Source organism: Lolium perenne, chromosome 5 (assembly GCF_019359855.2).
Source record: "Lolium perenne isolate Kyuss_39 chromosome 5, Kyuss_2.0, whole genome shotgun sequence".
In the NCBI taxonomy this organism is placed as follows: domain Eukaryota; kingdom Viridiplantae; phylum Streptophyta; class Magnoliopsida; order Poales; family Poaceae; genus Lolium; species Lolium perenne.
The window spans coordinates 47,931,086-47,943,401 of NC_067248.2; the positions used below are offsets into that span (position 1 = coordinate 47,931,086).

Below are 12,316 nucleotides of genomic sequence, written 5' to 3' on the forward strand. Positions count from 1 at the left end.
GGGCCTGCATTGGAAGTAGGGGTCGTAGTTTCTGACGCCCCGAAGAATGACCAAGAACAGGTCCCTTGACATCCTGTATCGGCGCCGGAAAAGTTTTTCCGGGAAGAGCGGATTGGTGAGGTGGAAGTAGTCGTTGTGGAGGCGGGCCTGCCCTGCAACTCTGTTGCGCGGCAGGTTTTTGGAGCGCCCCTTCACAGAGCCCGGTGCTGCGGCCCCGGGTTTGAGGTGAACTCGTGGATCATGGAGGCCGCAGTAGTTGCCAATGTCTGCGCCGACTGATCGCAGTGACCGGGTAAGAAATGGAGGACGCTCGGCGCGTCCGCGCAGTGTCCGGACGGGCCGGTCACTTTGCGTCGCCCCGCTGGAGCAGGACCCAGACGCATTTCCGGTCACGGCGGACGAAAACGGTCGACCATTTGCGTCGCACCGCTGGAGATGCCCTAATGGCGCCGCTGGAAACACCTAGGCCGGCGACTCCATTTCCTCACACGCCGCGATGAACCTGGTACAGCGTCCAGTCTCCGTCCTTCCGCCGCGGCGGCCCGACTATAACTACCCCTACCAGCCCCCAGCTCGCATTTGCGGCTACACGACCACCAGAACACAAAGGGTACGATCGCGAGAGGGGGCAGGAGGGCCGGCGCCAGAGCGAGCAGCAGCGTAGGAAGACAGTCAAGCTGCAGCGATCGAGATACGCAGCTCCACCGCATTTCTCCGGTGGGAGCTCCTCGCGAGGTGGGTTTCCGGCCGCAGTTCTGTGTCGGCAGTTTTCGGTTCATCATCGTTGTTGGCCGCCGGTGGCGAATCTCTCGGATTCCGTCAGTAATTCCGTCGGACGGTGCCTCTGGTTTGGGAATTCGGGTGGTTTCGTGCTTGTGCTCCAGTTGATCGTCTGTGATTGCTTCGATTGCGTTCTAACGCGCTTCCTCCAATCTCGTTTCAGCGATCAGGCCCTAGCGGTTCCTGAGAAGTCCAGCCGCGCCCACACTGCCCTGATCCCATCTCGCACAAGTTGTCGAGACAGGGATTCGAGCCTCGAGGTAAAAATCCCATGCCATTTCCCTGCACTATCTGATCAAATGCCGCCTAGGTGTTTGTGCAAATGCTCCAATTGAGCAATAATTTGTGAGCCGAGTCTGTGTTGGCTGAATCTAGTGTGTCACTGTGTGCTTAGCTGTCCCGTGACCTTGCATCATTCATATATAGATATGTTAAACCCTGTTAAGGCATAAGAATTTTACAGGTTGTTGCAGCTTGCCCTTACTAGCACATGTAATTGTTGCTGCTGTAATTGCCGCTAGCTCTTCCATTCAATGTACCGTCTGATCAAATACCGTCTCTATGTATGTGCAAATGCTCCGAGGGGCCAGAGCTTGTGAGCTGAGTTTGTGTTTGCTGAAAATAGGGTATCAGCGTGTAACTTAGTTGGCCCGCGAATTTGCAACGACTCAGTCTTGTTGAGTGAGTCCCGTGAAGCTTTGAGAATTCTCAAATTGTTGCTGCTTGTCATTACTAGCCCATGTTGCTGTCTTCCCTCAACTTTTCGGTTAGGTTTGATTGTTTCACGATGCTTAAAGAACCTAGCTACGATACTGCTTAATCTGTTATGGTAGACTTCAGTTTGAACATATGTCAACCTATTATTGTAGTACAGATGGTATAATGTTCTAATGCTTTTTTATGTCGCTCCAAATAATGTGTTTAAATAATGATGGGAAAAGATTTTCGAGTAAACACATCCAGGTTAAAAACTTCTTCAGTTTGCTTGTTGCTTTTACTCAGAAAGCTAAGTAAATAGAATGCATCAATGGAGTAGCATTACAGAATTTAGTGATTTAATGTTCGGCTCATCTTTATGTGTTCTGACTTGGTGCAACATTGTATTGATTTAGATATGGCACCGCAAGAAAGAACTCGGAAGCATGTGTGCAAAAAGTGCAATCAGAGCTTCTCTTCAGGGAGAGCTCTTGGGGGCCACATGTCACGCCACTGGCGCATAGTTGAGCAGCTAGAGAAGACGCCAAGCCCTCCTGCCAATATTGTCGACGTGCATGTCTTAATGCTGAGTCCAAGTGATGTGGAGACTTTGCCACCGTCCTCGGGAGCTGAATGTCCATTGTGCTCAAAGGTGTTTTCTTCCTGCAATTCTCTGAGGGAGCACATGAGTGAGCACAGTCAGAAGAAGTTGCTGAGCAAGCCTGTTGAAGAAGCAGCTGGACTGATGGAAGCTCTGGCCATTGTTGATGGTGGCTACAATGTCATGTTATCTCCTTCGGTGAAGCGCAAGCGGTCAAAGAGAGGGCCACCAGTGGTCAATTTTGGCGAGATGGATGCTGCTGCCACTCTCCTGCTTCTTTCAGAGAGTTCCAAGAAGATTCCAGCTTATGAAGATTGCTGTGCAGAAGATATGGACAGTTCGCTCCTCCATGTGTCAAAGGATTTGAACCAGAATGCTTTCGATCATCTACTGATTCGATCAACTGAGTTCAAGAAAACAAAAGGTCACAAGTCTTCAACTTATGATGATTGCTATGGGAAATGTGAGAAGGATGACAACTTGAACCCCAATGTTCCCAAGGACAACAGTCCGATCTCCAATGTTCCCAAGAATTCAGCTTACCAGGATTGCTGTGGACGATATGACAACGAAAACATTTTGTTCTGCAATGTTTCCAAGATGGAAAGCAACGTGATCCGCAATGTTTCTGACAAAGACAACACTTTGATCCCCAATGTTCTCAAGGACAGCACTTTTATCCTCAATATTCCCGATAATTCAGCTTATGAGGATTGCTATGGACAGTATGAGAAGGACAACATTTTGTTCCCCAGTGATCCCAAGAAGGACAGCAATGTGATCTGCACTGTTCCTGAGAAGGAAAACACTTTGATCCCCAGTGTTCCCAAGGAGGTAGAGTTGATTGTGCTTGATCATGTGCTGGCTGGAGATTCTGAGCTGAGGAAGCCAAGAACCGATTCAGTTGAGATCAAGTGTGGTGATCTTTCAGCTGCAATGAAGGTCAAGAGATACCAGTGCAATACCTGTAGGAAGTCATTTGGGTCAGGGCAGGCGTTGGGGGGCCACATGAGGTGTCACCATCCTAATTGCAATCATCGCCGTCAAGGGTTTGCTGATCGTCCTGAGTCTGTTGTGATGGATGAGCAGAAACAGAAGACCGAATTGGACTCCAAGTTGCTTGATGTCAGACTTCCAGCTCTCACTGACAGACACTATATTTTCTCGGGCTTGCAATTTGAACCTGAGCCATGGCCTGTGGCAAGCAGGGTTCACTGAGCCGATGCCGGTGCTCACTGTTGTCTGAATTGCCACAGTTACTTCAGTTATGTATATAGTCTACTAGTCTAGTAGTAACAACTCCAGTTGGTATGCTTGTAGAGATAGTCACAGGCATTGTAATGATACTTCTCTTTCTGGCAAATTTTCATGGACAGAGAAGGCCACGGCTTTCACGTGGCACTGCTTGGTTCTGAACAGTAAAGCAACTTTGCTCAGCTAAATGGTGCGACTGAGGTTGTGTCATTCTAGCACTAACTAATGACTTGAGTTGCCTACCAAATTTAGTTTCTCTTTACAGTTTTGTGTTTCTGTAAATATTCATATCTTGAAATGATTTCATCACTGCTCTGATTGTCACCATTGTGGCCTTGTCATTTTATGCACCATTTAATTGATTTCTGTGATCAACTCGTTATGTTTAAATCAGGCATTCTCCTATGCTACCATGGTTGAAAATCTGAAAGGTTGCTGCAGTTTCTTTATCTCCCTGTTTTCGGTGCTGAAACTTTGCCATGCGTGAGCTCATGTAAACTTCAGTGATGCTGCTACCTCTAATTTTCTTCAGATCATGGACGACAAAATGCATTTCAGTCCGTGGGTGATGATGGACTGACTATTAAGTGTTGGCAAACAGGCAGATGTTCTGCTATATGTTTGTTATTTGGCACCGATCTATTTTCTCTTTCGCAATCATGATGGTTTTATCAGGAAATGGTGTAGGTAATCAAATTCTGAAATAGGTTTGTCGATAGGAATTTGTGTAGGAATTTCCTCAGTGAGCATGCGCAAAAGGAACTCTTAAGAAATCCTAATAATCCACATTTGCAGGAATTGAATATCTCAGTCTCCATTTGCTCTCTGGGGTGCCTAGCGCGCCCGCATGCTAGAATGGACGCTATCCTTTCGAGAGTACACAAATTGCGTACCTTTTCTGTATGGAAGATAGCAAGGTACAATTACAAGAGGCTCCCTACCTGCAAAGCTGGGAGTTTAAACATCGGATCACATAGGGTTCTAATTAGACACTAATCTATCAAATCCCTATTGTTCAACCTCGATTGATTGACTTCCTAGAGAATAAGATGGCCATGTCTCATGACATCAAAAAAAAAAATCTCATGACATCACATTGCTTCTGAATTATTACCAAACACAAAAGCGTTTCACTGTTTTCATTAACTCCAGCAGATTAGCATCACCACATAATCAAATTCCTTCCACTTTTTTCGCCAGGTTTCGTCTCGCTACTCCACCACTGGGGTGTGCAAAAATGACACCGTGGGAAACCGTTCAAACTGGCTAGTGACAGCTGGTTCATTTTCCTTCACAAACCTAAATCTCTTTTCCTGTTTAGTACAAAATTTTGAACTACGATGAAACCGGTTAAACCGTGAAACTGTTTTTTTCCACCCTTTTGTCCACCAACTAGCTAGCTGATCAGCATTAGAGGGATTGAAATGTCGATGGTCAGGTCAGAGAAACATCTGAACCAAACTTTCCTGGAGTAAACACATTGCATGAAGATGTGCTCAGCATTGTCCTCTTGAAGACACAGATAGCATTCTTCACTTTGTTATTGCAGCCTCTACGAACTCTAAAATCTGAAGTCGAAAGCGTGTGTTGCAGAGCTAGCCAGATAAAAGTTTTACAACTCGCCGGAGCCCAATAGATCAAGATTGCGGATTCTAGAGGAAATCTAACCGAATTCGCCGAATATTGGCCAGACGAAGAAACCTGCCAGATAAACACATCTTGGTATTGCTGAATACGTTGGACACTCAACACCGCATCCCAGAGCCAGAGCACGATATGCTACACAATCCCCAGAGTAGACGGACCTCTCTAAATATGCAATCTTGCACATTGCTGTTAGTGCAATGCATACAACCATGAAATAAAATCTCTGGTTGATGTACTGGACCGATGATGTTCAGAAAGATGCTCTCTTCGTTGAAGCTTCATCGGCTACAGGTTAAGCTCTTCAAGCAGAGGCACATGCGCTACTGCACCCCAGTGTAGAGTTGCAGACATACCTCTCTAAACACATCTTGGTCTCAACACTGCATCCAAATCGTGGCGTACCGCAGTGTAGACATACCTCTCTAAATGTGCAATCTCGCACATTGCTGCTAGTGAAATGTTTACAATCATTTAATGTAGTGGACAGATGATGTTCAGATGGACGCTCTCTTCGTTGAAGCATCATCTGCTACAGTTTAAGCTCTTCAAGCAGAGCCACATCCGCTAGAGCTGGCTGCACATGTTATGCTAGAAATGTAGAATAAATAGAATTCACAAGCCAAATTTCGTGACAGATTACCAATAGTTAATCAGCAGAATTAGAAGCTAAGATTGATCCGCTAATTAAGCATCCAGGCCATTGGTCAATCAGACTGAATTTGTACCGGTTCCTCAACTGCACAAAGAATTCAGATGCAATACCCAACAGCCACCAATCAAGATTAAAAGGGAGAGCGACCAGATTGCCCACGGAAGCGCTCTAGCGGCCTACAAAATGCACAATGCTGGAACCTGTTACTAATACATAGCTGTTTAGGATCAAGACACAATGCTTCTTGCTGTGCAGTTAAAGCTGTTCTCAGATCTCCAAGACATGTCAGCCCGGTTGGGGAAAAAATCTCTAAATGTGCAATCTTGCACATTGCTACTGGTGACTTGTTATTGATTGTGAAATAAAATCTCTAGATGTCAAAAAAAAAAAAATACCTCCTATCGTAAAAAAAAAACTAGTAGCGAGACGCTGAGGGGGCAACAATTTACGCAGATATCATCAATTCATGGTCGCAACGAGTACTACTGGAAAGGTAGATTTTCTTAGGTCGACGGGCCGCTTAGATTTATTTTGAGCACTCCATTAAAGCTAGCCATGACTCGTGATGGTGTACACTAGAAAAACAATTTATAAAACTCACCAATTAAATCTAAACTCGAAATCAACCAATTAGAGATTTTATTCGGTCGATGAACCACTTGGATTTATTTTGAGCACTCCCTGAAAACTAGCTAGTAACGATGGTGTACCCTACACCAATAATTATCGGAACTCTCGTCGCATGAACCTGATGGAGACATACGTGCCCCCTCCAATAAGAATAAGCTTGGTTAACAAAAAAACTAACGCGGGGAATGTCCTCATCCGGGTTAACATCGCCCCGACCCCGGCCGCCCGGGCTACCTTTGCCCGGAGACTTTTCTCGTCATTTCACTGACTCTATTCAATTCCCATCCCGCACCCTCCGGTTCACACACGATCCAAAGCCCAAACTAAACCTCCCATCACTCTCAGCGCCCGGGTTATGCATCTGTCCCGAACCCGGCCCCGGGTAGGGTTTCCTAGTCTTCTCCTCAGCTTATAAAGTCCACTGCGCTGGCTCGATTCCTATCCCCGCCCCACACACAATCCAGGCTTACCAGCACCGTCCTCCCCCAACATCTTCTCCAGCCAAACCTTCAAGCCCCGATCACTCTATGGGATCCCTGTCCGTTCCGATGGAAAATTGGCAGCAGGATTACCCTGCCCTGAATACTGACCCTTCCGGCGCCGACCATCTGAAGATGATAGAGCACCTCCGCCAAATAAGGGCGGGGCCGGTGGTTGAGGAACTCGACATCACTAAGCTGCACCCATCGGATCTCCGCCGGTGCTTCCCCTTATCGATCAAGTACGTGGTAGGGACGAGGGCGAAGGAATGGGAGACACAGCATGGGTCGTGGAAGGAAAAAACAGGCTCGTTCTCCGCCTTGCTGGGCGGGCCCGACACTGTGTACGCGGGGGCGAAGAGGACCATGGAGTTCTACCAAAATGGTACTGCTACGGATTGGGTCATGGATCAATACTTCGGACTGGAGGACGTGTTGACTGGCTTTTTGATGGAGGTACGCATATATGCCATGTCAATTTGGGTTATCTGATTATTCAACTGTTTTATTTGCTGTTTTGTGGAGGAAACTATGAACTCTTTAGTACCGATGATTACATAACCTAATTTGGATTGTAGGACCGTAGGACGCTCTGCCATGTATACCAGCAGAAACGCAAAGGTAAGGTCCTCTTCCCTTCCTAATCTGAATGAATTAGCAAAAGGTTCAGTATACATTGAGTAACGCACCAGAGTTTACCCTTCGGATGCTGCTGCCGCTGCAGGGCCGCTCAATTACAAAGAGTATTCTCCTCCCAAGGAAAACCTCTGGTGTAACTTCGTGCCTGAAAACTATGGCGTGGGTAAGTTTTGATTTCCTTACATAACAACACTCCGTTATGTTTCTGAATAGCATGGTTAGAAGATGAAATTTCTGTTAAATTATGTTGCAGTTCTGTCGGTCTCTGTCCTTGCCTAGCTGAGCTTTCTTCACTGAGTTGAATATTGAAATGGCCACCATTTTCTCTCCCTTGTCATTAGATGGTCTGCTACCCACTCAGGATGAACATTATTCGCCATTCTTCCATGAGAACTTTACAAAGAGCCAGAACCAGCAAGCGGCAAACAATCAGGAGGCTGTGCTGCTACCGACGGCAAAGCGCAAATCAGATGTTTGGAATGATTTCACCAAGATATACGTGAAAGATCCTGCTGGCAATCTCAAACAAGAGTACGCGATGTGCAACTCCTGCCACATCTTGCTAAAAGCTCCTTCAAGTTACGGCACAACGCACCTACGAAGTCACAGCGGAACCTGCGGATGCAAACGCCTGCAGGCTGCAGCAGCAAACACAGTAGCCACCACCGGACTGGTGTTCTGAAATGCTAGACTAGCAGAAAACACAGGACCTACGCATTTCGACGCGCGCGAGCACCACATGAGGCCATCTCCAACGGAAACGACGCATTTCTGACGCCTAAATTGCCAGCGAGCGTCCATTTACGTCGCCTGGCGAACACGAAAATGATCGCGGGACGTAAATTATCCGTTTGCGTCGGGGCACCCCAGCGGTCCGACGCATTTTGGATTCCCTAATGTTTTGTTTTCCTGCTTCTTCTTTTCCTTCTTTAAAGAACCCTTCAATTTTACATCTGTTGTAATGAATCTTTGAAAGAGGCACGGAGAACAAACGCCAAAAGAAGTTGTATTGATCATCCCATGCTTTCTCGAATAGAACAAGTTCAAACATACTATCTCTATCCCAAGGCTTAAGGCCTATATTTTTTTCAGAAAGTCAAAATATGTTAAATTTGACTAAGTTTTTATCAAAAATCATTAACATACAAAATCAATATCATTAGATAGATAACGAAATATGTTTTCATATGGTACCTACAAAATATCATATTTGTTCATAAATTCTTCTAAAAGTTTGATCAAAACTTTATTTTGTTTGACTTTCTGAAAAAAAATATACGCCTTAAGCCTTGGGATGAAGGTAGTATTTAACATACAAATTAGAGAACAAACGCGAAAACAAACAAATTATAAACTAATTCTTGGTCTTCTTGTTAGAAGGCCCCGTCTCGTCGTCCCCACGGACGCGCCTCCTTCTTGTCACCTCCTCCTCGAAGAGGTACTACCGGTCGACGCGTCCGAATGGTCAGTGCGGTCTACCTCGTTGTCGGTGAACGGATGACGACACTCTGCCTGCGCCCACGCTTGCGCCCTCGCCCGGGCCCTTGCCGCCGCCGTGTCGTCCACCACCTCCAGTGTCTCCAACCGTGTCCACTTGGCGTTGGAGTCCTCCTCCTCCTCTTGGCCGTCGAGGCCAACGACGCCTCCCTCCTCCCCGCCCTCCGTCGACGGGGAGCTAGGGTTGCTGGGCATCACAGCCCCATCCCACCAATACCGCCATCCCGACGGCTTCCCCTCGTTGTCCGTGTCCGATGGCAACGACATGTTTCTCATGGTGGCTAGCTGGTGTTGGGAGAAGAAGAAAAATGGCAGCCGATTGGACGTGAATTACAACAGACGCAGGGGTTATATTCAACGGGAAATAATGGCGGCGCGTATAATAAAGAGGCCTGTGGTTGCTCTTCCGCGGCGGTTCGGTGCTCCATTCCGGCGGTTGGCGGGTCGATCGGCGCGGTTGCCACTCTGGTGGTTGACCTCCCCGACAGTTGCTCTGTTTTATTTTGCGCCGATCGAGCCAGGGATCACTGCCAGGCGGGCCCGTGGGGGAGGCGAGTGGACGCTCGGCGCGACCGCGGAGATGAAAGTGCGCCACATATTTACGTCGTGTTTGCGTCGCTGCGGACAACCCGGACACGATGCGTCTCCCCGCTGGAGCAGGGTGCAGGCGCATTTTCGATCCGCGCGAACGCAAACGGTTGCACAACGTCCGTTTAGGTCGCCCCATCTTCTCCTCACCTTATAAAGTCCACTGCCCTGGCTCGATTCATATCCCCGCTCCCACACATAATCCAGGCTTACCACCACCCTCCACCCCCAACATCTTCTCCAGCCAAACCTTCAAGCCCCGATCACTCTATGGGATCCCTGACCGCTTCGATGGATTGTTCATTCGAGGATTGCCCTGCCCTGAATACAGTCCCTTCCGGTTTCACCCCCGACCATCTGAGGATGATGGACCACCTCCAACAACTAAGAGTGGGGACGGTGGTCGAACCCGACATCACTCAGCTGCAGCCATCGGATCTCCCCCGGTGCTTCCCCTTGTCGAGCAAGTACGTGCTAGGGACGAGGGCGAATGACTGGTCGATTTTGACAAAATTAACCTAAATATGGAAAGATCTCACAAAATAACCTGGTGTCGAAAAGATTTCACAAAATAACCTTTTGCTTGGCTCCGCACAAGACGGAGCCATGCTCACTAGCACGGCTCCGTCTCAGGTGGAGCCAAGCTAAGAAGCACGACGCCATCGCAGGTGGAGCCAAGTTCAATAGCACGTCTCCGTCCCCGGTGGAGCCAAGCTTAGAAGCACAACACCGTTCCAGGCGGAGCCAAGCTAAGTAGCACGGCTCCGTCCCAGGTGGAACCAAGGTCCTTAGCCGTGCTATTGAGCTTGGCTCCGCCTGGAACGGAGGCGTGCTACTTAGCTTGGCTCCTCCTGGGACAGCGTTGTGCTTCTGATCTTGGCTCCACCTGAAATGGAGGCGTGCTATTGAATTTGGCCTGGAATAGCGCCGTGCTTATCATCTTGGCTCCACCTAAGACAGAGCTGTGGTACTGAGTATGGCTCTGTCTGTTGCGGAGCCAAGGAAAAGGTTATTTTGTGAAAAAAAAATCAAAACCAGGTTATTTTGTGAGATCCTTCCAGATTTAGGTTAATTTTATCAAAATCGACCAAGGACTGGAAGACACAGCCAGGCATGGGTCGTGGAAGCTCAAAGTAGGCACCTTTTCCACCGTGAGGAACGGTCGCATGGAGCACGTGGGGGCAAAGAGGACCATGGAGTTCTACCAAAATGGTACTGCTACGGATTGGGTCATGGATCAATACTTCATGCTGGTCGATGTTGCTGGCTTTTTTATGAAGGTACACATATATGCTGGTCGCAGTGTATGGTGCTGCCCAGGAGGATTATAAAGCCGCTTTTCTTCGTGAATTGGTGAATCTGGCAAAGGATAATCCTCATCCTAGTCTCATAGGAGGAGATTTTAATTTGCTGAGATTTTCATGTGAGAAGAGTAGGGGCAGTTTTGACAATCATTGGCCTTTCTTGTTCAATGCGGTCATTGACAGCTTGGATTTGAGGGAGGTGTCAATGAGTGGCAGACAATTCACCTGGGCTAACAATCTCCCAGAACCAACATATGAAAAACTAGACCGCGTGCTAATGGATACCGACTGGGAAATGAAATTTCCTATGGTAAAGGTACGTGCGCTAGAACGTATTGTTGGGTTTTCTGATCATGCTCCCATTTTATTATCCACTGGTGTATCTAGACCTCCGTCTAACCGCCGTTTCAAGTTTGAACTCGGTTGGTTGAATCGGGAAGGTTTTCAGACCATGGTTAAAAATATTTGGGATTGTCCGGTTGTGGGGATGTCTCCGATACAGAGGTGGAATAACAAGATGCGTGGTGTACGCAAACACCTCCGTGGATGGGCACGGCATACAACTGGGATTCTTAAAAAGGAATAACAACGGCTTTCATCTATCATAGATGACCTCGAAGCCAAGGCAGAAGTTCGACCACTTTCCGCACAAGAGATTGAGCAAAAAAGCCAATCAAATGCAGAAATTGCTAAACTTTTGCGAGAGGAGGAGATAAAGTGGTTCCAACGATCTAAGGCCCAGTTTATCCTGGAGGGAGATTCGAATACAAGGGACTTCCATTGTGTTGCAAATGGCAGACATAGGAAGAAGCTTATTCGTACCCTTTTGCAGGATGAGGGTTTGATTGAGGGCCATGAACATCTTAAGTCATATATTACGAGTTATTATAAAGGGCTCTTTGGTGCTCCAGAGGATAGTAATTTTGCGCTAGATAAGACAAGAACAGAGGATATTCCTCAAGTCTCTCAAGCGGAGAATAATTTTCTCACTTTGCCTTATACGGAGGAGGAAGTGAGAAAAGCTGTTTTCCAGATGGAGCATAATAAAGCCCCGGGTCCTGATGGCTTCCCAGCTGAATTCTACCATTCTTTCTGGGATATCATCAAGTCTGACCTGTTGGCCCTTTTCGCAGATCTTCATGCTGGTCAGTTGGAGCTTTTTAGGCTAAACTTTGGTGAAATTGTTTTATTGCCGAATGTTAATGAAGCAGAAAGGATTCAACAATATCGTCCTATCCGTCTCCTTAAAGTATGCTTTAAAATTTTCACTAAGGTTGCCACGATCCGAGTTAACACGGTAGCTGATCATGTGATAAGGCCTTCACAAACTGCCTTTATGCAAGGACGGAATATCCTGGATGGGGTTGTAGTCCTTCATGAAACTGTCCATGAGTTGCATAGAAAGAAGTTAAATGGTGTGATTTTAAATATTGATTTTGAAAAATCTTATGATAAGGTTAAGTGGTATTTTTTTGCAACAAACCCTCAGAATGAAATGCTTTTCTGATGAGTGGTGTGCACTGGTAAATAGTTTCTTCTCGAGGGGGGG

The 12,316-nt window shown here is 47.1% G+C and overlaps 1 protein-coding gene and 1 long non-coding RNA gene across 2 annotated transcripts; both read left to right on the top strand.

The window, feature by feature from the left end:
- Positions 1-1,896: 1,896 nt before the first annotated feature.
- On the top strand, positions 1,897-3,647 carry LOC127299089 (uncharacterized). The gene has a single exon (XM_051328984.2). It carries the CDS (start codon positions 1,979-1,981, stop codon positions 3,293-3,295), a length of 1,317 nt encoding a protein of 438 aa, XP_051184944.2. The 5' UTR covers positions 1,897-1,978; the 3' UTR covers positions 3,296-3,647.
- Positions 3,648-7,071: 3,424 nt separating this feature from the next.
- LOC127304606 (uncharacterized) lies at positions 7,072-8,009 on the top strand. Its single transcript, XR_011745927.1, has 3 exons — positions 7,072-7,360; positions 7,464-7,541; positions 7,720-8,009. It is a non-coding gene; the product is annotated as an uncharacterized lncRNA (long non-coding RNA).
- Positions 8,010-12,316: the final 4,307 nt, after the last annotated feature.